This window comes from Lissotriton helveticus, chromosome 11, assembly GCF_964261635.1.
Source record: "Lissotriton helveticus chromosome 11, aLisHel1.1, whole genome shotgun sequence".
NCBI lineage: Eukaryota > Metazoa > Chordata > Amphibia > Caudata > Salamandridae > Lissotriton > Lissotriton helveticus.
In genome coordinates this window covers 1,038,044,834-1,038,071,969 of record NC_136072.1, presented here as the reverse complement: position 1 = coordinate 1,038,071,969, position 27,136 = coordinate 1,038,044,834, and the positions used below count along the sequence as shown (strand labels likewise).

At 45.4% G+C, this 27,136-nt stretch overlaps 1 protein-coding gene across 1 annotated transcript in view; it reads left to right on the top strand.

The window, feature by feature from the left end:
- The window catches only part of CCDC63 (coiled-coil domain containing 63), a 216,431-nt gene that overhangs the window by 103,083 nt on the left and 86,212 nt on the right, over positions 1–27,136 (top strand). Inside the window, exon 6 of the mRNA XM_078666129.1 lies at positions 20,332–20,519. Coding sequence (XP_078522255.1) covers positions 20,332–20,519 — 188 coding nt within the window. The remainder of the gene's footprint in view (positions 1–20,331; positions 20,520–27,136) is intronic.

Below are 27,136 nucleotides of genomic sequence, written 5' to 3'. Positions count from 1 at the left end.
AAAACCCTATTCATCACTCTCTTGATTGGAACCTCCTCGCACCTGCAAACAGACACTTGTACAGTGGGCCCCAAATTCCGGCCTCCACCGTATCTTCTAAGTCGTAAACCTTCGAGCAGGCTCCGCAATTTATGCTTAACATGACATTTCTCTAACTAACACATGCAGATCAAAAGAAATGACCTTATCTATTCAGGCCTATTAGAATTACATGAAACGGGCCTGTGCACTCTGCAAACCTTTAATTTCTTAGTCTAAACAGTATTCTAACTTATTACACACAATGGTTATATGAAACACTTCTATAAAACATATATTTCAGTTCTATGATCAATAATGCTTTGAATTACAACAACATTAAAATCCATATCATGTGAGAAGGTAACAACCCCTTTCATTCTCTGTGAACTGCCATGTGGCCTACACATTTCTACGTTTAGCAGCATTACATTCTCCTCTACAACAGCCACATAACATGGGATTTCAACATCATTCTAACATCTCTACACACTTCTACATTAGCTTTTCACACTGATATATGCATTCTATTTTAATTAAACACTTATGTATTTTCACTCTATAAATTCGACACTCTTATGTAACCTTTACTAAACTGATGCAACGTGCTTGTAAATATGGTGCACTTCTAATTTTTTTTCTCGATTTGCGCTCTCTCAATACCCTGTGTAATTCGTTTAGTTTGAGAAGTTTGCAGATGTTCCCATTGTAGCCAAACTTGCCTTTTTGATAACACCAGCACCTACAAACAGATGCCATACAGGCACATGAGCACTCTGTTCAAATACGTCAGCCCTATAGTTGTGGGAATATGCAAGTACAGGATTTGTTTTAACCAATTACATGAATAAATTTGGAAACCCATCCAAATATGCATGTCGTAATTCAATAAATAATTAAAAGAAACTTTATGCAGCACTTGTTGCTGTGGTTTTGGTGTTTGCCAGTGTGTTAATTAACGGGTCTGATCCTTCTGCTGAATTCTGTTTTAACCCTTACCTTGTATCTAACTAACTTCAAGTGGTAAAAAAACGCTCACATTTCACCAGAGGTTAAACCGGCCACATTCCTCTCCCACCTGCAGTTCTTCCCAATTAATATTCAAAATCGAGTCACGTGACCAAGCCCCAGAAATAATTTTGTGATTCTGGCACCCATGCAGAAGAGACAATATTTTTTGATAAAACGAGCAGTGAAGGAGGCGATAGTACGGCTGCTTAGACCAGCCGTGGCGAGCTGGGCGGGGGGAGAGGGGTGCTGGCAATGCCTGCAGCCCCCCCCCCCCCCGCGCGGGCCGTAGGTGAGAGAGGGGGGTGGGAGGGAACGCTGCCCCCCCCCCCCTTCCTTGCTGCGCCACTGCGCAGCACGCCCTGAACAACTGCCAAGTTTCAGTGTATACAACTCGTTAACACACACTGCTGACAGTAAACACATGGGCCCTTGTCACGCACATTTCACCAGAATGCGTCGCATTTTAACGATGTTTAGGGAAAGGCTGCCAGCCACGAAATCTTTCTATCGGGTGGACTAGTGGCCGAGCTGCCCCACCCGGCTTCGGCCCTTGACCAAAAATAGTTAGGACGATTCTGAGAAACTCACTTATCTCTCTGTGCATTATATTGTACATATTTGAAATGTAAACAAAAGCTGTATAGTGAACAACTGCATGTTCCCATGCCAGCCTGGGTGAAACACACCCGCAGGCACACAGGGCTCTGAGGTGTAGATATTACCTCTTCTGCAAGTGGTAACATAATCTGTGCTGTTTCAAGAACAAATAAAAGTAAAACATATCAAATCTAGAGGTGGCAAGGCAGCGGGTGGCTTGCACTCAGAATCAAACTAACCACAGCGCTACATAAAAAGGGTTGACCAAGGTTGCTCCTGTGCTGTGCTGCATCGTCGCCAGATGTTTAATGGCCTTTGTGTGTGCCAGTAATACATATTTACTGAAACCCGATTTCTACTCATTGTCGTTTGTGCGCTATACAGTTTTATCAGTAAAACTGCCTGTCAGTGCGAATTATGTGGCCATTCCAATGGGAAATGTGCGTCCGTAAAAGAGAGTGCCCTTCCGCACCATGCGTTAGTAACATGTTTTTTAATAAGAGGGGCGTTGAGTTCACAGAGAATGGAACACAAAGCGGACAATGGTTGTACTAGTAAACACGTGTAAAGTTGGGCGCCATGTAAGGTCTGTGTGCCACGAGGAGTGTATGTCAGGATATCACTGCATGATATTGTCTGACAAAAATATTGTGTCATAAATATCAATTACAAGCATATCACTCTCATGTGCGTAGAGTTCCCATCATTCACTCCCAATGGGCTATATTTTTGCAGATTTTTGTCAGACGATGTTTAGGCAACAATATTGTGGTAAACACGGCCACATGCAGGTGAGCATGGATGGAGTAGGCAGCCCTAATCAGGCTTCAGATTCCGAGCATGGATGGAGTAGGCAGCCCTAATCAGGCTTCAGATTCTGAACATGGATGGAGTAGGCAGCCCTAATCAGGCTTCAGATTCCGAACATGGATGGAGTAGGCAGCCCTAATCAGGCTTCAGATTCCGAACATGGATGGAGTAGGCAGCCCTAATCAGGCTTCAGATTCCGAGCATGGATGGATTTGGTGGCTCTAATCAGGCGTCAGATTCCGAGCATGGATGGACTAGGTGGCCCTAACCAGGCTTCAGATTCCGAGCATGGATGGACTAGGTGGCCCTAATGAGGCTTCAGATTCCGAGCATGGATGGACTAGGTGCACTCAGTGAACGAAAGCTGATCAGTGACCATGCATGCTGGCATGCTCAGACTCTTCCGCAACTGTCATTCAGCAAAGGCGAGGGCCCCAGAAGGGCTCAAAGCAAGTCTTCTACATCCCCTTCCTCTCCCTTTGCCAAACTACTGTGCTCCTGTAGCCTGCAGGGCAGATGGAGAGGCTTAGGTGGAAGCTGTGGAGGCTTCCCAATCTTGCAGTGCCTCTTCTGTCTTTGCATGACAGTGGGGGTGGGGGCGGTGTTGAGGTAGAAAGACGTCTCTTCTTACCAGTGGTCGAAGTGGGGGAAAAAAAGTTGGGGAACTGTGGGCGGAGAATCAGAGGGCGGGAATAACCTGAGGATTGGATCAGTGGGCGGAGTTAGAGGTGTGGCCAGGATGCGCAAAACATCCCAATCTTTAGTATTTGTTTGGCATTTCACTGACCAGTTACAGCTTATTATGTTATGTAATTCAACCAATGGATACACATGATTATTTAACGATTAATATGAGCTATTGACATATGAAACATATTCCACTTTGTGAATTTATTTTAATCACAGAATGTCCCAAAAATGCTTAAAAGTGGAAGCACGAGCCATTTGTTTCCGAGCCATGGGGTTTCTGTCGTCAGCAATATACACAGAGACAATCAATTTTACGTGTGTAAATGACTGTATAGGAAATGTTACATAAGACAAAGGACTACAAGGTGTAGGAGTCACATGATAACCATACTAGTAGACAGTATAGTTTAATAGTGATTGGCTTGGAGAAACACAAACTCAGAATTTAAAACTTAATACCATGATTGGGAGTTCTCTTTAAAAATCATTATTGATTTGTATAAAAAATAACACTTTTTGCAACATTAGGATAATCAAAGGCTTAGGGGAAAAAAACATAACGCTCTAGTTTATACCTTGCAGTTTGTATGCAGCTCTTAGTTGAAAGTTAATAGCTCACTGTTCTTTGTTAGGATTTTAACTTATAAACTGCAAGTAGTAAAAGGATCTCACTGACAAAAGCAGTAACCCACTGACCTTTTTACAATATGTGCACTTTGTGATGGGCCTGGTCCATTGTCTTTGCAGCAGGCACATTAACCCTCTGCACTATCTTTCCATGAGTCAAAACTTCCACTAGACAAATCTCTGATCTCGCTCTAGGAAGAAGTTTATTCATCAGAGTTATCATGACATTTTTATTATTGCCGAAAATAGCTGGCGGCCAGGAAGGAGGCAGCAAGTGCTTTTAAAACCATAATATACGACACCCCCACTCATAGTCAGCGCCCAATGCGGTCACACCAGTCGCACCGCCCTAGAGCCAGCTCTTCTCAGGGGTCCTGTGACCTCAGTGACAGAGTCAGTGTTGCTCTAGGGCACGGGTACTCATAGTACGGCCCGCGGGCCAACAGCGGCCCGGAAAGCCTTCCCTGGCGGCCCGCGGACTGTCCAAACATCGTACCCGTGTTTTAATAAAACAGTGTGTCAGCAAACACCCCTACGGCAGCGCGACTCAAGAGACTCTGCTGCCTTGTGGAGGCGGGCGAATCCCGCCATAGTCAGAGTGGAGCTGCAGGGGCCTAAGAGGTGAACAAAACCTCATTAACATGCAAGTGGTCTTTTAAAGACCTGTGAAGTGCTCGGGTGCGGCTGTGTGTGTGCCTGGAAGCTGTCTCAGCCAGGGCACACACAGGCAGGGTGAGATGAAGAGGGTGACAGAGGGAGAGGGAGGAGGTAGAGGGGGAGAGAGACAGAGGCAGATAGAGGGAGAGCGTGGGAGGGAGACAGAGAGAGAGCGAGGGAGAGGCAGACAGAGGGAGAGCGAGGAAGAGCGAGGGAGGGCGAGCGAGGGAGGCAGACAGAGGGAGAGCGAGGGAGGTGCAGACAGAGGGAGAGCGAGGGAGGGAGACAGAGGGAGAGCGAGGGAGAGGCAGACAGGGAGAGTGAGGGAGAGCGTGGGAGAAGGCGGGAACGCGAGGGAGAGAGACAGAGGCCGAGGGAGGGAGAGCGAGTGAGGGAGACAGAGGGAAAGCGAGGGAGAGCGAGGGAGAGCGAGGGAGGGAGACAGAGACAGAAGGAGAGCGAGGGAGAGCAAGGGAGAGGCAGAGAGAGGGAGATTGCGGGAGAGCGAGGGAGGGAGACAGAGGGAGACAGAGGCAGACAGAGGGAGAGCGAGGGAGACAGAGGCAGACAGAGGGAGAGCGAGGGAGACAGATGCAGACAGGGAGAGCGAGGGAGAGTGAGGGAGAGAAGGGAGAGTAAGGGAGAGCGAGGGAGGCAGACAGAGGCAGAGCAAAGGAGAGCGAGGCAGAGCAAGGGAGAGCGAGGGAGAGAGACAGAGGTAGACAGAGGGAGAGGAAGGGAGAGCGAGGGAGAGGCAGAGAGAGGGAGAGGGAGGGTGATAGAGGGAGAGCGAGGGAGGGAGACAGAGGCAGACAGGGAGAGCGAGGGAGACAGAGGCAGACAGAGGGAGAGCGAGGGAGGGAGACAGAGGCAGACAGAGGGAGAGCGAGGGAGAGCAAGGGAGAGTAAGGGAGGGCGAGGGAGGCGGACAGAGGCAGAGCAAGGGAGAGCGAGGCAGAGCGAGGGAGAGTGAGGGAGAGAGACAGAGGCAGACAGAGGGAGAGCGAGGGAGGGATACAGAGGGAGAGGGAGGGAGACAGAGGAGCGAGGGAGAGCGAGGAAGAGCGAGGGAGGGGGAGGAGACAGAGGAGCGAGGGAGAGGGAGGGAGACAGAGGGGGAGTGAGGGAGACAGAGCGAGGGAGGGATGGAGACAGAGTGAGCAAGGTAGGGAGACAGAGCGAGGGAGGGAGACAGAGTGAGGGAAGGAGACCTCGGTGTGAGGGAGGGGGAAGGAGAGAGAGGGAGACAGAGGGAAGGAGGGAGAAGGAAGTAAAGAGAGAGGGAAGGAGAGAGAGGGAGAGGGAAATAGAGTTCAGGGAGAGGGAAACAGAGTGAGAAAGAGGGAAACAGAGAGAGGGAGAGGGAAACAGAGAGAGAGACAGAGAGAGAGTGAGACAGTCAGAGTGAGTGAGACAGAGGGAGAATGGGAATGTGCTCCCTCAGGAGAGTGGTCTGGGGGACTGTTCATGAAGGCTGAAATTGGATCCCCAGTTTTAAATTTAGCAGCTCTGCCCCCAGTGCTACATCTGCTCCCTCACTGAACACCATACTGCCCCACTGAGAGAAACTCATACTGCCTTCAGCTACAATCCAATTTGTCCTGCTATAAATAACTGGATGCGACTCAATTCAAATTACACACTAGGCAAGAGCAATATGCTGGGAAGATGGCGGCCGGACGCTAACGCCGGTCGTGAGCTCCGCACCTTTCTCTCGGAAAGACCATGGGAAGAAGCTGCTACGAACGGAGCTGAATCTCTGCAATGCAAAGCTAAGGCTTAATTTCTTAATGTAACTATATACGACTACATCATTGTGCCTAAAGTAAAGATTAAAGGAACTTTGCAAGTATCGGCCAGCCAGTAGATAAAAAAAAAAGATACGGACCTCACAGCATCCCTCCGACTCAGTGAATGAGCATTTCACCCTTACAGCCCACACCTGCGGCGGTTTCCCGACGGCTCCTGGACGGGTTTGAATCGTGTTTCGAATCGTCGGTTCTTACCGGAGCATACCGGGAAATGAGATGGTGGTCAGGGAACAGCCTGGAAACTTGGCGTGGGCTGACACCGATCTTGATGTTGACGTGGCATTCGGTGCGGTAACGGAGGAGGCGGCATATCCTGAGGAGGGAGAGGGAGTGGGAGTGAATCCGGCAAAGCAAGGCTGCCGCGGAATCAGTACCTCATCCCACTCATCCCACTCAGTTGTTAACTGGTGGGAGGCGGCTTCAGAGGCTCACCGGTGCTGTCGGAGGGCTGCGAGCCACGTTGCTGTCTACTTGCGAGGAAAGGCTGGGAGATCTGCAAGAGGCTTCCCTGCTCCACGCTTAGTTGTAGGAAGAGAAGGTATTTGTTCGGAAACAGAAAAAGGAACAGTTTCAGGAGAAATAATAGTACTGCCTGACGTATTACAGAGGGGCTCAAATTTTGAAACAACAATAAAGGGCTTGAACTGTTTTACCTCAGACAAAATCACAAAAGACCTGCTAATAGCCCAGTTTTCTTTACATACGTTTTCCTATCAGAGAAAAGAAAGTGAAGTGAGTGTCCCCTCAGCAAAAGTGGAGGGGTTAAACTTGAGTTTTGATGAGGCAGTCTTCCCTTTGCCAGCAGCTAGTGATTGTTTTGCGGCACCGGTAGGGGTGGCTCTAACCCAGAAGAAAGGGGTAAGGTCTGGTCTGACTCCCCCGGGGGTTGTGGAGAAAAAAGCTAAGGAGACCCAGAAAAAGGCTATAATTAAAAAAGACTTAGGTTTAGCCCCAATCCCAGGTAATTCTGACAATAAGGGTAGGTCTGCTTATTGCCTTAGAAACAGACAATTCCTTAAGGCAAGCCTCCCGTCAGTTACTAAACAACCGGTGGTTCCTAAAATCACCAGGAGAATCACTCGTAAAGCTCTGAAGCCTCAAGTAAATAAATCTAACAATAAAAAAGGACAATTAAGGGATAACAAAGAGGCAGGCATAGAGGGTAAAGCTCCCAAGGTTAAAGTTACCCCGTTACTGAGGTCTTACTTTGAGCTCCAAAATAGTAGCTAGGAAGAAAGCTGCGAAAAAAGCAACCACACATCTTTCGCGTCTGAAGGTGAAGTGGGAGTGGAAATGGAAGTGGAAAACAGCCTAGATACCGACTTAGTACCTGACCTAGTAAGCTCGGGAGGGGTGACAACTGAACAGGACATTTGTTTCATCCAGGAACCAGTCCCGGCTCACTCTCCGAGTCGGGTATCCTCGCCCATTCCAGAGCTTCCCAGTCCTGGGTATAATAAAGGCACTAGTCCAAAAGCTAATTTGGGCCCTAGCCCAACCTCGAGCCCACTCCAAAGTCCGACACAAAGTCCTGGTAACAACTCTTTTAAAAATCTGCCTAAATCTGCTTCCTGGAACCAGGTTGCTGATTTAGAACCTGCAGAGGCTACTCCTAGTAACAGCACAGAGATTCTCTTAGAAAAAATGATGGAAGAGATGAGAGCAAGATTTGAGATTTTGGAAAGTAACCAAAACAAGATGCATGAAAAGTTTGAGAGGTTGGATGTTAAGCTTAATGCCCTGGGAGAGAGAGTCACTACAGTGGAAGTAATGGTGGAGGGACTGAACAAAAAGATGGAAACAACTGAGAAGGAAATTAGGTCCCTGAAAGCCAAGGACAAAAATATTGAGGAGAAGCTGGAGGCTTTAGAAAACCAATCTCGAAGATGCAACCTCAGACTTCTTAATGTTCCGGAAGGCCAAGAGGGCTCAGATGTAAAAAAAATTGTGGTCGCATTGTTGGAAGAACATTTTCCATGGAGTAAATCACTTGGGCTAGGAGACGACATCCAACGGGTACGCCGAGACCCCTTTGGCAAAACAAAAGAGAGAAAGAACCCGAGGAAAATTCTAGTGAATTTTAAGACATATACTCTTAAAGAAAGGTTCCTGAGTGAGGCATTGAAAGGAGGAGATATCAGCAAAGACAATTGGTCGTTTAAAATTCGATCTGACATCGCAAAAGTTACCCAGTACAGGCAGTGGGAACTAGGACAGTTGATGCCAGAACTAAAATCATTAGGCGCAACCGTCCAGATGAAATTTCCTGCCTCTCTTAGAATAATGTGGAGGAATAAAATGCATAATATCAAAGACCCCAAGGAAGTGGGAGCACTCATGGAGCTTATGCGTGACCAGATAAAGATTCAGTCTGTAACACAAATTTGAATGCAGAGCAGTTGTTTATCTCCGTAATCTAAAGAGTAGTAGCGTACTTCAAGAAATATGAACTAAGGTAAGGAGCTCAAAAGGGGCCAGAAATAGAGCCCAAAGGAGGAAAGGGAGGCTTCCCCTGGGAGGGTGGGTGTGTCTCCCCACTTTTGTTGTTTCTTTTCTTTCACTATTACTTAAGTTTTAATATTCACATTCTAAAAAAGAAGAAAGGGAGGGGGGAACAAAAAGGGGTGGAAACACACGGGGGTGGGGAGCAAGATAGGGTAAAAATAAAAAGAAAAAAATGTCCCCGTAAACACTTTAGAAAAAAAAAGAAGGAGAAATCCGGGGGGTGGCGATACAGAAAAAAGAAATGATTCAGAAGGTGAAAGAAGTAAAGATAACCTCCTGGAACATAAATGGGCTACGTACGAAGAGTAGACGGAGAAAGATCTTCTAATACTTAAAATCAATAGATAGTGAGATAATAATACTACAGGAAACACACCTTTTGAAGAAAGAGTGGGAGGAGATTGCGAAAAACTTGAGGTGGGTGGACTCATATGTATGTACTAATCAAGATTGTGTCACAAAGGGAGTTGCTATTTTATTTAAGAATTCCTTGAAAGTTAGGTTAGAATCCGTAGAAACAGACCCTAACGGAAGGTGGGCGATAGCTAACATCAGAGTGCTCAATCAATCTCTGTCGGTGGTGGGCTACTACGGCCCGAACCTAGATGACCCTGCTCCTCTGCAGACTCTGTTTAACCATTTAATTTCTGTACCAGGCTCGCTTATTATGGGAGGGGATTTTAATATCATCCCAGACCCGAAAGCTGATCGGTATCCAAGGGGGAAACAAGCAAACCTGCCAAAAATGAGAGAATGGCTGAAAATGTATAAAAGGGATCTAATTCTAATTGACATTTGGAAAGAAAAGGGAGATAAGATAGAGAACTTCACGTTCAAGAACAAAAAGTTAGGGATACAATCTAGAATAGATTTTTTTCTAATAGACCAAGGCCTGTTGGAAAAGACTCAACAAGTGGTCCATCTACCAGCACATCTCTCAGATCACTCTGCGGTCCAATTGACACTATCACTAAAAGAAGTAATGAAACCCCCAAGGTGGACATTGGATCGCACGACTCTCCTAAATCCTGATATTGTCACTAGACTTAGGCAAGAAACTAAAAGCTTTTTTGAGATAAATAACGAGAGCGCCCCATCTCATATAGTTTGGGACTCATATAAAGCAGTGATCAGAGGAGCGATTTTGGGTCTTGCCTCACATAAATCAAAAGAGCTTAAAAAAGAGATCCAAAAGATAGAAGATAAGATCATCGTAATAGACCAACAGATCTTAACAGACTCTGGGGGGCCGGAATTAGAATTAGAAAGAACTAAGCAAAAAGACAAACTTTCTGAGATCCTGGAAGATAGAATCAGAGAAAGATGGGACTGCAGTAAGTGGGCCCATTATGAATACGGGGAAGGCTGCGGAAAACTACTGGCGTGGAAGACAAGAACAGAAAGGTCCAGAAATAAAATCGCCTACATAGACCCTAGTAATCCAGCGCATAATGGAGCAGAAGAAGAAATAATAAGGCATGAATTCACAGCTTTCTTCGGGGAACTCTACTCTGAGGATTGTAACCCAACAGTGGAAGAGATAAATACATTTCTAGATACACAAAATCTTCCTAATTTATCACAAGAGATGAAAGATGAGTTAAACACTGAAATCACTACGGAAGAAGTAAAGGGAATCATAAGAAATCTCAAAAGAGGCAAGGCCGCAGGTCCAGATGCCCTTCCAAACGAGCTATATATCAAACTAAAGGACACCTTAGTGACACCTCTTACTTCCCTCTTTAATAAAATCTTTCTTGAAAATTGCAGCCTCCCAGAGTCTTAGAACGATGCAACTATCACAGTCCTCCTAAAACCAGGTAAAAATCCCAAGAAATGCGAGTCGTATCGCCCTATATCTATTTTAAATTGTGTCTACAAAATCTTCACCCAAGTAATGGCGAAGAGACTTGGACGAGTAGTGGGCACTCTGATTAACTCTAATCAAAAAGGGTTTGTGGCGGGAAGAAACTTACAAGAACTAACTCATGAGCTTATTGGAGCAGTGGACATAGCTACGAGTGAGAAACTACCTTTGTCTATAATTACTGTCGACGCGGCAAAAGCGTTCGACAGAGTCAATTGGATCTATCTAAGTGAGGTGTTGAAAAAGTTTGATGTAGGAATTAATATCTCAAAGATGGTAGAAAATATTTATAATTTACCTAAGGCCAGAATATTAATAAATGGGGAGCTGACTGACCAAATCTCGATTAAGAGGGGAACACGCCAGGGGTGTCCCTTATCCCCATTACTATTCAACCTGTACATTGAGCCTGCAGCGGAATGTCTTAGGAACCACCCCGATATTGCCCCCTTTTCATATCAAGATTGGCATAAAAAAGTGTCTCTTTATGCCGATGACCTCATGATTTTCACCGCTGATCTTAAGGAGGCCCTCAAAGCTACTGAGGAAACATTAACGAAGTTTGGGAAAATCTCGGGCTACCTAATAAACAAGTCTAAGACAGAAACCATGACTTGGAACGAGAACTATCAAAGTCCTTATAATAAGGAAAAAATCAGATACTTGGGTATCGACTTGCTCAAAGATCTAGATAAGGTAGCACAGGCTAATCTCCAGAAGGAAACTAACAACAAAAGAGTGCTACTTAGTGAAGGACACAAAGATAGCTGAGCACTAGAAATCAAACAACACCCATTAGGTGTGTTAAGAAAGCCCTCACTCACCGACCTGGTCGGTGACATGCTTCATCATCGGGCCCCACTGGGTGTGACCGAATGTCACCCCAGTGTGCTTCAACGCCAGATTTACTGCGGAGCGGGTAATGTGAAGGTGTGAAGGCTAAGTGACAAGTTCAAGTGAATAGAGTGATGTGGTGATTTAAAAATGGCTTGAGTGTATCAAAAATTAATTTAATGGTTGATCACCAAGGACATATTAAAAAATGTGTTGGTAAACAAGGTCAACTAACTTGGATGGCCTGTTTCCAATAACATTACGTGAGCGGTCAACATGTTTCTGCCAATGTTGGTATAATTAACCTGGCATTCGTCAGGACCTAAAGTGACTAAACCCCGGCGGTATGGGCACGCTAAGGCCCACCCTACCAAAGGACGTGAAAGTTAAAATATCTGTCGGAGTGCTCTGTGAAGGTGGCTTCACCGATCAAAAAACGGGAGGCACAACCCTTCTGGTCTCAAAATGAGAGACTCAAAAATCAGATGCACCTGTAAAGATAAAGGGTACAAACAGACATGAACAGACAAATGCACAATTAGTTATTGTTCTGCAGACCAACAGACACACAATGGTGACTAGTGCTCAAATGTACAGGAAAGTGCACAGCACATGACTATTTCGCAGAGGTGTGTGGTTCTGCCTGTGCTATATCTTATCGTACTACATGATAGCGTTATCGGTGAAATATCATTATCACGTTGTGCCAGTGTTGATGGGCGAACACAAATGTGGCCCACCAGTGAGCATGTGTCATTACATGCAGCGCGTGGAAACTGCGTGGTATGGTGGGGGATGGGCGTTTCTCAATCTATAACGCGTTCTTTGATAGGAACTAAGCGATCAATGGGCCAAAGGCCTGTGACCAATATCCCCAGAAAAACGAGATGCTCGTTTAATGGTTCTCACTTTGAAGGAGAGAAAATATCACCCCATAGACTGCGAGAGGGGGGTGACGGCGCATTTGGCACATCCTGTAACGTAGAGAGACAAACAAACACGAGACAAACTTAGTAGAGAAGCCTCGAAGGTACTTAGCTCATACCGAAGGAAGCAGAAGAAAACCGGGACCACACTCACGCCCACTACGCCAGGCACCCGTGTGTAAACCTGACCAGCCCTCAAGACCGCGTCTCGACGATCAAGAGCCGATGTGGTTGAGCTGTATATGAAGCCGGGGCTCCGTCAACAGCGCGCGCTCTTCCTGGAATTGGCGTGGCCGAAGGCGCGTTTGCGTGTAGTCGACCAATGAGGAAAGGCGGTCGGCGTAAACGTTCAGTCATAGACATAGAGAGACTGCGACGTCTCAACTACTATCCAGTTGACTGAAAAGGCGAGTCAAACTGAGGAGGTAATTTTAATTAAATAAAACAGTAAGAGTAAAACTGTAAGAGAAAAACTACAGTATGTTAAAATTCTCTTATCGACTATGAGGACGGGGAATGGGTCGTTTCATCTACCCACCCAGGGACCCTCCGCAGAAGTTCCCATAATAAGTCTAATCTCGGGGGAAAAACAATGAACAAGCTCGAAAAGCAAAAACAAGTTAAAAAAACAGCAGGGTCACAGTGGGGGTTAATTTGGTTGAAGGTAAGCTTACTAGTTTGATTAGCAGGTGTTAAAGAAGTATTATTTCGAAGTATATTTCGAAGTATATTTCGAAGCTAGGCTAAATCCCTTCAATAACGAATGAGAGTGAGGTCATCTGTTAAAGCTGATACATAGCATGGATGCCTGGTATAATATGACCGCCGAACCAATGGACAGAGTTCATGCACATGGGAATGTTTATTTTCTGATAGTCCCCCAAGGAATGTCATCATTCATACCACTAAGGTGGGTGCCAAGCCGATACACCCATCGCTGCTCTTTTTCAAATAGTCTTTCAGCAATATTTGGGCCTTCAGAGAGCTGTTCAATTACAGTCCATCTTAGATCGTTGGTGGTATGGTTAGCTTGCAAGAAATGATCACTCATCTTGGTGGTGGTCTTCTTGCATCTTATATTACTCCTGTGTTCACACACCCTCTGCTTGACCTTCCTCGTGGTCATGCCCACGTATCGGTAAGAACAGGGGCACATGATGAGGTAGACAACGTTGGCTGAGTTACAATTGGTGTGCGATCTTTGCCACCAGGTTTTGTCCGGTTCCAAGGACAACGATTTCGTGGCCGTTGTCAGATGGCACACGGAGCAATTGGAGCATGGGTAATGTCCGGTGACCCTAGGTAGATTCCATGCATCAGTGATACTGCGTGTTGGCAAGGGAGCTGGTTCTTTAGGTCTGGTATGCACTAAGGAGTCTCTTAGACTACGACCTTTCCTAAATGAGAAAAGGGGTTTCTGCCAATCCTTCTTAGTGCTAGAAATTATTTTCCAGTTTTTGTTCACAGATTTTTTCATCAAGTTGGACAAGGTACTGTAGGTAGTAACACATGTAAGGGGAGGTTCCTCCACAGTTCTCAGTTGTGGTTCCAAGAGGACTTCACGGGGCTGATTACGTGCCCGTTTAAATCCTTTATTCAGGATATGGTTAGGGTAACCTCTTTGTTGTAATTTCTTAGTCAAGTCAGTTGATTGTTCTTTGAAATCATGTGTACTCCTGCAGTTACGCCGAATACGGAGATACTGCCCATAGGGCAGATTTTCCCTCAATGGGCGTGGGTGAAAACTGGAAAATTGTAGCAAGTTGTTTTTTGCAGTCGCTTTATAGTGAGTTTTCGTGGTTAGAGTTGTTCCACTATTAGTTATCAGTATGTCAAGGACAACCACCTCAGTGGTACTTACAGTGTGAGTGAATTTCAGATATCTGTTGATGGTATTGATCCATCCGAGAAATTCCATTAGACGTTCCATACTCCCTTTCCAAATCAGCAGCACATCATCTATATAGCGCTTCCAAAAGAATATATTTCCAGTGAAGGGGTTCGTAATGGATTGGATATTCTTTGCTTCGAAATCAGACACATATAACCCCGCCACGCTCGGGGCAAAAGTACTGCCCATCGAGGTGCCAGAGCATTGGAGGAACAGTTGTCCCTTGTATGCAAAAAAGTTTTCTTTGAGTGCAATGGTCGCACAGTCTATTATAAATTCTTTGGGGGTGGTGTACTCCCAAGAGACTGAGTTGAGAGCTGAACTTAGAACTTTGATCGTCTCATGTTGAGGAATACTCGTATACAGACTCTCTATGTCTAGGGTAGCCAGTATTATCGAGTTAGTGTCAAAGGACATAGACTGTAATTGGTGGAGTAAACTCTTAGTGTCCTTCAAATATGTAGGTGTATTTTGAACGATGGGTTTCAAAAACTGATCACAGAAGGTACAGGTGGAAGTTAAGAGATTATTGAATGTATGGAAAGGCCTACCCTTGACGATCCTGGGGAAATCGAACATCCTAAAAATGTCAATCTTGCCTAAGTTTACTTTTATTTTTGGTGCAATTCCGTTGGAATTCAATAGGGAGCACATAAAGAAAATCCAGGGAGAGTTATCAAGCATTATATGGTCATCTAAAAAACCCAGAATTGCTTGGACTAAAATAAGGAGAAGGAAAAACCAGGGAGGGCTAGCTACCCCAGATATCCTGGAATATTGCAGAGCATTTCAATTTAAAAATATAAGAATTATGCTAGGCCCTTATGAAGACTACCCATTATATTTACAGAAGTTAACAAAGAACACCAGCCACTTCCTTTTTAAATTCGGTCACCCGAAATTCTTCAAAAAAATTAAACTGAAGACTCTGAGGGCGGCCGCTAAATCTTGGTACTGTATTAGATCTACAGTGAATATCCCACTCCACAGTGATAAAGCCCCAATATGGAACTCACCTTCTACACCTGAGTGCCTTAAGGACTCCCTTTCAACTCCCCTAAAAACAGCAGGAATAACAACATGGGGACAACTGTTATATCAGAACAAAATCATGGAGTGGGAGATTCTGAATCAGACCATGAATTCCTCATTATCCAAATTCAAGTATTACCAACTCTTGAGCTGGACAAAGTCCGTGAAGGAAACCAAGACTGGCAATATACTCCTGGAAAAGAAAATGTTGGAAAAACCCTTCAAGAAGGAAATATCATTTTGGTACTGGGCTCTCATAGCTGCAGGGGAGGAGGAATTTCGGATGCCGGAGAGAATTTGGGGGAAAGATCTGCCAACGCTGGATACGACCTACCTATGGCAAGTATCAATGAGCAAATGCTGGTCAATAGTAACATCTGCGGCATTAAAAAGAAACCATTTATATACCACTCACAGAGCTTATTGGACGCCGGAAAAATTATCCAAATTCAGCGGATCTACGGTGAAGTCCTGTCCAAAATGTGGTTTAACGAAGGCCAATGACCTGCATATGTTCTGGCAGTGCCCCCATCTCGACGGTTTCTGGAAGGAAGTGGGTAAGACTATTGAAGAGGTACTGGGAAAGCAGCTAACTGTGAGTATTGGCTTAGTATTATTTGGGGTATTTGGCTCTCCCCCAGTAGTCAAGCTAACAAAACATGAAGAAAATCTGGTGTTTATTTTGATTCTCTTGGCTAGGAGAGAGATTTGTTTAAAGTGGATCACCCCAATTCCACCGACTAGGGGTGAGTGGCGTACGACAATTCTAAAAATGTATAGTTTAGACAAAAAGAAGAAACCCTTTTCTAAAAAATATAGGTTTTGGGAGTTATGGGAGAATCATCATTCTGGCGTCTAAAGATCTAATGGAAGTGGGGTTGTCCTCTCTAATTTGGTTGTATATGTTTTTTTTTTTTTTTTTTCTCTTTTCCTTAAGTCCTATGATTAGTGCAAGCAACAATCCAACTGGTTGAAGGCCAAATAGAGTAGCCAAAATGGCTAGCTCAACCAACCCCGGAGAGTAACCTTCAAAATAGTAATTGGAAGTAAGGGGCCCCAAAATTTCCCAGAAGGATAAGTCCCGGAATCCACCAGGAAGGTGGGATGGGAAGGGAATAAAGGGAAAGTGGGACACCGATATCTCCTTACTTAAACGTTGCACAATGAGGACTAAAGGAAAAAAAAAAAAAGAGCAATATGCTGCCTAAAAGAAAAGGTAACAACATCCTGGAAAAAGCAAACACTCATAAGGAATGAAAGATTTAATAAAGCATGTAAAATGTAAGCAGGAACATGGTGAACTTAACACTTTTACAGTCATTATTCAGAAATCAACAAGTATTTTTGCCTGAAAAGTTAAGGACATAACTACAGGTCCCAGAAAGGACCCATTTCAATGGCCACTGCTTATATGCTTACAAAACGTAAGCAGTATGGTTTCAAAAGACCACATTTGTAAACACAAAGCCGCCGTACACATTTTGTTTTCCAATCCACCCATCAGCCAGGTATTGCAGTACCTCCATGTAGGAGGTATTGGAGGAAAACAATGCTGTTCAAAGAAAGACAAGAAACCAAAAGTAGCGCTTTACTGGCAAACTCTGTAAAGTGGCGCTAATGTGTTGGGGTTTGAAAAAAATTATTATCTGGCCACTTTAAGAACACTCCATCTTGCTTTATTTAATTATTTTTCAGAGGTTGAATATTTTATTTCCGAGGCTGCACTTTGGAATAGAAAAATGTCAAAACGGCATTTCCAGCAAAAGTGTTTTTCTTTTTTGCATCCATTTCACGGGGGTACAAATGGACGACAGGAAGAGACGGTGATAACCATTTCTTGATTCATGTTTTTCGGAAAAGTGAGGAGTTAGACAGAACGAGACGGAATAAGAGTAAGAAAGAGGGGGCAGCTGCCAGCGGCAGAGCAGAAGCGACACCTTCCTTGTCTTGTCTGGGCAGGAAGTAAGAGACAGAGACTTTTTCCTTCTCTGCTCACCGCCCGTCCACGAACAGAATATTTCTGATGTCCAGGGACGCATGTTCATAATAAAAAAGTAGGGGAACGGAATCTACAGAATTAAAGAAGTAGGGGCACGCCGTGCCCTGCCGTTCCCACCCACTTCGACCACTGCTTCTTACTTGCCTCAGCCTCTTCCCTCCCCCTGAATGTCCACTGATCTTGAGAAGAGGGGGAGAAATAGTAGTTTAGAGCAGCTGAATTTCAAATGCATATATCAAAGTTAATAGCTGCTTTGTTGCATCTGGCCCTTTCTGACCCCGGATGTTTTCTTGCCTCTGCCTTTTCTCGTTGAATGAGTTATAGTTGGCTTTTAGGTCTCTGTGCACTTTTCACCTGCTAATCAGTGATAAAGTGTGTGTGCTCTCCCTTGAAAACATTGTATAATGGGCCTACACATGACTGGAGTATTTAATTTACTTGTAAGTAGTACTATATGTATCCAGGGTCTATGAATTAAATGCTACTGGGGGCAGCAGTGCTTATTATGCCACCCACTTTAGCAGCCTTTTAAATCATGCCCCAGGCCTGCCACTGCAGCGTTTAGCGCAGTTTAAACTGCCATTTTGACCTGGCAAAATAAACCTTTTGCCAGGCCCTAACCATACGTTTTAATACTTACAAGTGACTCCCGAGGGAAGTCCCAAAGGTTCAAAGGACAGGGTATGTGGTATTAAAAAAAGTAGGACATGTGGGTTTAGGGTTTACATGCCCTAACAGTGAAAAACTCCTGTGGTCGTTTTTCGCTGGTGAATGGCTAGAATAGGACACTTTACCCCGCTCACTTTTACTCCGCATGCCATTACCACTCAGTTTTTACACCGCAAAATCTTTTACAACGCAGGGCTTTACAATGCAATCCATCAGAACGCAATCCCCATTACAACGTTATTTACTATTCTAACTCCACTGGGGTGTTACTTTGGGGAATGCATTGTAATAGTTTGCGGTGTAAAGCCCTGCATTGTAAAAGATTTTGCAGAGTAAAAAATGCGGGTTAATGGCATGTGGAGTAGGGGGTAAAGGAGGTTTTCCATATGGCTAACACTCCCATACACTAACATTGGGCTACCTTATTCAATTTGATAAGTGCTAGCTTCAGATTGGGAGGATATAGAGTTATACAGATTACACTCTAATGAATTGTTATTTAAAATCCTCTTTAATGGCAATGTCAGATTTCAGTTACAATTATGAAAATTCCACTTTTAGAAAGTTGGCATTTTCTGATCCTAACCAACTGTGCCTTTCTTCCAGTGTCCTGGGTCACATGACGGTGAATGTCTCTGATGTTGAGGTTTGTGTATTGGGAACATGCCCGGAGTTGCTGCCGAGCTCTTTGCCGGGGCCGATTTTTGGCCGATTTTGGTACAGGGCCGATTTTGCAGCTATGCTGCAAAAACTTTTCTTGTAACAAAAACGGCCCCCAGGGGCCCAAAACCGGCCCCCACCCATGCGGCGCACTGGGGGATTGCCCAGTGCCCGCTATGGCCAGTCTGGCCCTGATGGGGAACAAAGAAGGCCTAGGTGTGAGTGGTGTAGGTCTCCTTGACAAGATTGCTGGAGACGAGCTGCCCCCACCCAGAATACACATCAAAGGGCCCTACCGAGGTCAGACACAAAGGAACCTGACACCAGATCTGCCCTTGCCATTGTCACCCTAGAGTGTGGAGCCATGACTGGGGGAAGAACTGACCGCAACCAGTTTTGAGGGTAGGTCAGGGAATGCCCCCACACAAAGGCTGGCACCATACATGAACATGGGACCTTCAGACCCACTCATCAGAACACTCCTGAACCTGTGGAAAGTTCAGAAGAAGGACTGTCAAGCTGTTGACGGGCTGCCTTGCAGTCTGAAGAAGGAATATTGGGCCTGCTTCCCTTGATCTTAGGCTACCCAGAAGGACTCCAAGGGCCTCTTGCGTAAGCTACAAGGTCACAAAACGCTTCTAGGGGCCTGCCCAGCAACTGCCTATCTGACTAGCACTAACTTGACTTGCCTGAGCCCTCCTGCTGGCCCCTGCTGGAGTGAGTCCTGATCTCCAAGTGGTGCCCTCAGGTCCAGGGCCATTGGCTGGCATCAGAGTCTAATCCTGCATTCCTAACTAAATGTTCCATCAGATTTGATAGAAAGCGAAGCAGGGCCCTGTAAAGCTGCACCACTCCGAATCGAAGCCTTCACCGTGTCAGATGCAGAGTGATGCACAGCCTTACAAAGCAGCGGCACGCCAATCCCATTTTAAGGGTTACACCAGATCCAATGCAGAGCAATGCAGAGCTCTGCAGCAGTGACCCAAAGGTCTCACTGGATCTGACGACGAGCGACTCAAGGCCCTGCAAAGCAATTACACACAGACTTTGCATTAAGGACATAAGGTACCACTCTCAGCAGCCTGAACTTCACCCTGGACCTGACCTGTGCTCCATCTCAGTCTGCCTAAACTTGTCACTTTGTTCACTTTGTCCTAGTCCAATGAGACCAGATACCCACAGATGCATTTTGTACCGTTTGGACACTTTTTATACCTAAAACTTTACAAATCTCTGGTTCTACTGATTGGATTTTGATCATGGTGGTGTCGATTTATTTATTAAAATGTACTTTCATTTTCTAATGTGAGATTTTTATTATATTTTGTTTTCACTTTATTACTTTTTGTGTGATGAATAACTACTTTACACTTTGCCGCTAAGTTAAGCCTAATTACTTTGTTCCAACTTACCTAGCACAGGTTAGTTTAATGACTTCTGTTGTTTGCCTTGATATGTATTGTGTTTACTATTTGAGTGGGGCTTCTACCTCTCCCAAACAATATCCCAATTTCTTACAAGGCTGCTGCTCAGTTGGTTGCATTAGAGCTCTATGCATACCAATGTTCTAATTGACGTAAGAGATTTAAAGCATGCTTAGCAAATTTTCCATGTGCTTATACACATACTATATTTTCTGTTAAACCTGTGTCTACTGTGTGTCTCATAGCATTAGTAATGGTATACTGCAATGAATGAATATGTTATCAATATGTCTTTCTGTTTAGTTCGGAGGCAGGGGCAAGGATTGCAGCCATAAAGGAGAGGCATGCCAAAGAAATTGCAATGTATCACATCGAACTTACAGAGCTCATACGCAACTTGGACCACGAGAAAAAATTAAAGGATTTCATGAGGATCAAAACTTCAGAGCGCTTAGAATTTGGAGAACCAGAAATACGAAGGAAAAGAGAAGGTATTGAACATGTACATAGAGTAGATAAAACAATTGTAAGACTTGGGGTTCTTTTATGCATAGCAAAGTCCTGTTTGTGCTGTTGTTATATACTAGTGAGTTGCAACAAGACACTAACTGTTGGGGCAGAAAAGTCCTCTGAACGATAATGGACATGCACCCCTGCCCTGAGTGCCCAATTGTGTTGATGTCTAGATTCCTAATGCTGAATTATAGGAAAACAAGGATGATGCATGTGGGCCATGACATAAGCTTGTCTAACAGATTGTGGTCTTGCTGTACCAAGAGGGGAGCCCAAAGCTCTACACTCATAGTGTTGAGTGGCTTCTGCCTTCACCAGGGTTTTAGTTGCACAAAAGCAGCGGTGGCAGCATACTGCGTAGTGATCAGTAGGAGTGAACAGGTCCCATTTAATCTCTGTCACTGGAGTGAGGCCGACAGGCTCACTTATTTTAAAGTTTCACTGCTATGTGCTTAAGTCACCCTTGCCCGACATTTGTTTGGTGTGTAGTGCTGCAAAGCACATGAATAGTGTATCTGCGCTGGGTGTATATGTGCTTGGGAAGAGGACAAGACAAGGATAATGCAGTACTGGGCAGTGTGTGCATGGTGAGTGCATGTGTTGGGTGGATGTGTGCCCATGAGTGGTGCAATTCATGGAGGATGTCATGCTGTGCAGTGCATGCATAGTAAATGCATGTGCTGGATGTATGTGTGCCTGTGAGTGGTCCGGTACATGAAGGATACAGTGCTGTGTAGTGCGTGTAAGTTGTATGCTTGCACTGGTTGTATGTCTGCCCGTGGATTGTGCTCTACATGGAAGGCCCTGGGTTCCATTTTGGGAGACCCAGGCCTGTATGGTGAAACAGAGAGAGAGAAGGTAGAGAAATCCCATCAGACAGATTTGTGTACTGATGCTTTTGTGTAAGCTGGGTGCGACACACACTGAATAGGGGAGAGCCAGGCTTCCCCAGTACACTTCATAGGACGCTCTTTATTTAGTGAGCTGTCACAAGGGAGGGGTCTGGGCTCATCTCAGAAAGGAGATGGGGCTGATAAGGGAATCATATGGAGTAGGCTGGGCCCTGGGCTAACCTTTTGATACACAAATCACTGTGACTGACATCCAGGTGTGAACTCTAGTCACTCCCATGGCCTTTGTTGTGGGGATATCAGCTTTGGAGTCGCTTTTGCTGTGACAAACTGCTTTCAAGAGGAAGAAGAGAGCAGAGGAGTGGGCTGTAAAAATGAAGCAGGCCCCCAACATAAACGTTTAAGACTCAGACTTTAAAGACTTCTGCCTGTGACCAGCACTGGGGACAAAGATCTTCTAGTTTCCTGCTGGGGAGGGTACATCACCTAGGAAACCAAGATTACCTGCACTGGAGCATAGAGAACCAGTGCTGGCCTGCTTGCCGAGACCACTGTGCTCTGTGAGGAGGAGGAGAGCATTGGAGGGAGCGAGGTCCAGTGGAGAGCCATGTTGAATGGACTCCCTTTGTGAGGTGTCAGACGACGGCTGCTGTCCCAATCAGGTCATTGCCCGTGTGCAGAACGAAGTCAGCGACCTTCGTATGCCAGAGGAGGGCCCCCGTGAACTGAGCCAAAAGCATCACTGTGCAAATCCGGCCGAAGACCATGTGTAGAGGGAAGCGGCAACCCTGTGTGCCAGGAAGGGATGCAGTGTGAAATTTCCATGTGGTAAGGGCTGTTGCTCGTATGCGATAGTATCCTGCAAGTCTGTATGGCAGGAGAGGCTGCCACAAGGAGATTACTGTGCTGATTGGGCCAGAGCCCATGTAGCATGAGGAAAGGATCACCCCGTTTGCCACAGGAGGTCACAGGGACCAGCAAATTGTGTGATCTCGTCAGAGTCGTCGCAGAGAGGAGTGAGGCCACTGGGGGATCCTAGGCACCTGCCCTGCACAAAGGGTTCACACCAGGAGCTTCATATCATCACCCACCCCATCCTGGGAGGAACCAGAGACGTACACTGCAAAGAGGAGCTTGTGAGAACCTCTTGTTGCTGCAAAGGTGCAACCGAGTGTGAGGACTTTTTAACCACTGAGTGCTACCAACTTGGGCGCGTGCAGCAAACTCACCTAAATCGGATGCTGCCGCTCCAGCAGGTGTGGAAGGGGCTCTCAGGAACTCCGGTCGCTCTGATCCTGTGAGGTGCGGGTAAGACTGATTTCCCCCGGGGAACTTGTTACTAATTCCATCACATTTTGGTGCAAGGTACTTCAGATGCCTTACTGCTGTAGGGTGATGTGCAGGTCAATCAGCACCAATGGCATCATGTGGCTTTTAACACAGTGAATTGCCTAATGGCATCACCAGACTTTCAACATAGAAGGGTGCTCAATTGCACCATGCTACCTTAAACCTAGATGAATTTCCAGTGCTATATTATGAGCTGAAAGCCTTGCCAGGTGCCCTGTGGATGGAGGTGTGCTCAGTGGCTGCATCTGAAAAAAAGTTTAATTAGTAACTTATACCTTTGTTGGATTTGTTGATGAATAGGGTTATTAGTTAAGTAAATGACCATTTGTTATTAATACTAATATTTAGTGTACAGTTAATATTTAATGATGATTAATTATGTAAATTATTCATTTGTTGTTTTAAGTCAAATTTGTTAATTTTACATGATTTTGTATAGTTTAATTATTAATTTATATTTTAGAAGCAGGTAGTTGGGTTTGTAGACACATAAGGTGGGAAGTTATTTGAGAGGTCATTTTTTCTTTTTTTCTTTATGTTATTTAAATGTTCAATTGATAACTAAATATTTCATTTTCAAATTGATTATTTATTGTGTACATTTTATGTTATATTTGAACTATTTATGAATGTATGGATAATATTTGTAACATGTAATTTATATTTATTATTGTTTTAAACTGTATGTGCTTTAAGTAGGATTTTATGTTTGTTTTATGCATTTTTGAATACATTTTTTGTGTTTGTGGTTTTAGACAGAGGTGGGTGAACCACTGAAAGCTTGAGCCTGGCTCGAGCATTAAACCTGGCTCAACTCGAGGTCCTGTTGGAACCTCAGGTCTATAATGAGGCGAGCTTTCATGTGGATTCTGTTTGCCTGCCATCTTCCCTCTACCCAGAATGTGGCATTACAGTCAGAGCTGCTAACTGGGGAATCAGGTTTGAGTCTTGGCATCCGCTCAACATCCTGTAATTCTGGGCACATCACTTAATTTTCCCTTGGCTTTAAACAGTGCATGTGACTTTGTGTACTGTTACTGGGGCTCATGTAAAGCGCTCGGCCAACAGGTTGAGTTTGTGCGGTATTTAAAAACCGCAGAAAATGTACTAAGAGGTAAAAACAAAGCCTTAATGTAAGGAAAGACAAATAGAGATCCATTTCTTGGCTGGTTTGTAGAAAGTGAAACAAGAAATCCTGGTTAAATCGTACCTTCCTCGCATAAATTGTGTGATCTTAAGCAAATACTTTAATGCACCAAAACTCTTTTTTCTTCATTATCGTGTATGAAAGTACTTTAAAATATATGAGCTCTGACTACCATTTTTTTTTCAATTTTATTTGCTTTAAGTATTATTTAAAATTTACATTTGTTTTATGTATTACTGAATTTATTTTTTGTGTTTGTGGTTTTTAGTAGAGGTGGGCGAGTGTCAGGTTTGCCCCACAAGTCTTACCTTTGCTTGTGGCGCGATTCCGCAGAGGCGACAAGAGCACCCGTCCCTGTACCCACCTGACCCTCGTGGACGATTATACCCAGCAGGGATGAGATGGACGCAGGGATGGGAGCCAGGGTGTAGGGTTAAGGATGGCGTGGAGCTGGTGGGGCGTCCCGGTGTCACTGGAAACCAGAACAAGAAAGATCAGAAAGTGAAGCAGACCCGAAAAGGAACCACCCCACATACACACACACAGGACCAGTTACCCTTGAGGACTCACCAAGGCTCTTGAAACTGTGCTGATTGGGCCAGAGCCCATGTAGCATGAGGAAAGGATCACCCCGTTTGCCACAGGAGGTCACAGGGACCAGCAAATTGTGTGATCTCGTCAGAGTCGTCGCAGAGAGGAGTGAGGCCACTGGGGGATCCTAGGCACCTGCCCTGCACAAAGGGTTCACACCAGGAGCTTCATATCATCACCCACCCCATCCTGGGAGGAACCAGAGACGTACACTGCAAAGAGGAGCTTGTGAGAACCTCTTGTTGCTGCAAAGGTGCAACCGAGTGTGAGGACTTTTTAACCACTGAGTGCTACCAACTTGGGCGCGTGCAGCAAACTCACCTAAATCGGATGCTGCCGCTCCAGCAGGTGTGGAAGGGGCTCTCAGGAACTCCGGTCGCTCTGATCCTGTGAGGTGCGGGTAAGACTGATTTCCCCCGGGGAACTTGTTACTAATTCCATCACATTTTGGTGCAAGGTACTTCAGATGCCTTACTGCTGTAGGGTGATGTGCAGGTCAATCAGCACCAATGGCATCATGTGGCTTTTAACACAGTGAATTGCCTAATGGCATCACCAGACTTTCAACATAGAAGGGTGCTCAATTGCACCATGCTACCTTAAACCTAGATGAATTTCCAGTGCTATATTATGAGCTGAAAGCCTTGCCAGGTGCCCTGTGGATGGAGGTGTGCTCAGTGGCTGCATCTGAAAAAAAGTTTAATTAGTAACTTATACCTTTGTTGGATTTGTTGATGAATAGGGTTATTAGTTAAGTAAATGACCATTTGTTATTAATACTAATATTTAGTGTACAGTTAATATTTAATGATGATTAATTATGTAAATTATTCATTTGTTGTTTTAAGTCAAATTTGTTAATTTTACATGATTTTGTATAGTTTAATTATTAATTTATATTTTAGAAGCAGGTAGTTGGGTTTGTAGACACATAAGGTGGGAAGTTATTTGAGAGGTAATTTTTTCTTTTTTTCTTTATGTTATTTAAATGTTCAATTGATAACTAAATATTTCATTTTCAAATTGATTATTTATTGTGTACATTTTATGTTATATTTGAACTATTTATGAATGTATGGATAATATTTGTAACATGTAATTTATATTTATTATTGTTTTAAACTGTATGTGCTTTAAGTAGGATTTTATGTTTGTTTTATGCATTTTTTTTTTTTCCCACAACCAATTTTATTGAGCAAATGAGCATTGAGAATGTGGTATCTCCACAACCGAAGAACACCACGACAGCATCAAAACAGCAATTACATAGGTAGCAAATGCGAGAGTAGACTCAGAAAATATGCTCAGTATAGAAGCACCCCAGTGACCCACCCTAGCCCACAACACCACCCCCCCGCCCCGGACACCCCCCACCCCCCCACCACACGTGCATAGAAAGCAATAAAGAAAAGCAAGTAGGTGCAGCGCCGCCAGGGCAATGGTACTTCGGGCCAACAGTGTCACTGTGAACAAATGTCCTCCTCACGCTCCGCTGGGGGGTCCAGGAATAGACCACGATAGTCAGCCCAACGCTTCCAAATTTTGAAGTGCTTGTGGGGACAGCCCCTTGCTTCAAAGACCGGTCTCTCCAGACCCATGAAGTAATCCAGCCCCGCCTTCCAAGCAGAAAGGGGGGGGGCCCTCACCGCTTTCCATGCCCGGGCCAGGTCTCGCTTGGCCACAACCAGCCCCAAGAGCAGTAAATGGCGCTTATACATGTTACCCCCAATCCCTTCCATGATGTGCAGTAGGCCCAACCGGTGGGTACGAGGAAGGTCCCAGCCCAGCACCTCAGCCAGGCAACTCCACACACCCCTCCAGAACCCAGTCAGCCGGCCACACGTCCACACAGTATGCAGTAAGGACCCAGGCACCGCACCACAGCGCAAGCATTCCGGGGATGCAATCAAACCAGCTTTCCACAAACGTTCACGTGTATAGTATGCCCGATGCAGGTACCTGAACTGAATGAGCCGGAGCCGGATAGCAATGGCAGTTCCACGTGGGGACTCCAGCGCCTCCCTCCAGTCGTCGTCATCAAGGGGACCCACGTCCACCTCCCACGCCTCCCGAAGGGAGTGCAGGGTGGAGGAGCAGTGGACAACAAGTGTCTGGTATATCTTGGAGACCTTCCTGTCTCCCAAGTCTCCCATAAACACCTTGGCCTCGATCGGGCTAAACTCTGGCAGGGAGTCGAGACCGGCGACGCTCGGGGCGAGGGCATGGCGCAGCTGAAGGTAACGGAAGAATTGGGACTGAGGCATCTGGAATTCCGTGCGGAGCTCCTCGAAGGATTTGAGAGTGGTGCCAGACACGACCTGTCCCAGTTGTGTAACCCCTATGGCCTCCCAACCCTCAAAGCCGGCCAGAGCCGCTAGCTCAGGGAGCAGACCATTATGCCAAAGCGGCGTCTCAGCCGTCAACTTGCCCCACCATCCCATGCGGCGCAAGGATTGTCGCCACACGGCAAAGACCACCCTTGTGACCGAGGGTAACCCGCGACGCAGGCGAGCCGAATACAGAATGGTGTGGAGCGTATGGTCACCCATGAGTGACCGTTCCAGGGCGTAAGCTGGATCGCTTCTATCTCCATACCACCACTCATTAAGTACAAGTAGCTGGGAAGCCTGGTAGTAGGAGAGGAGGTCCGGGGTGG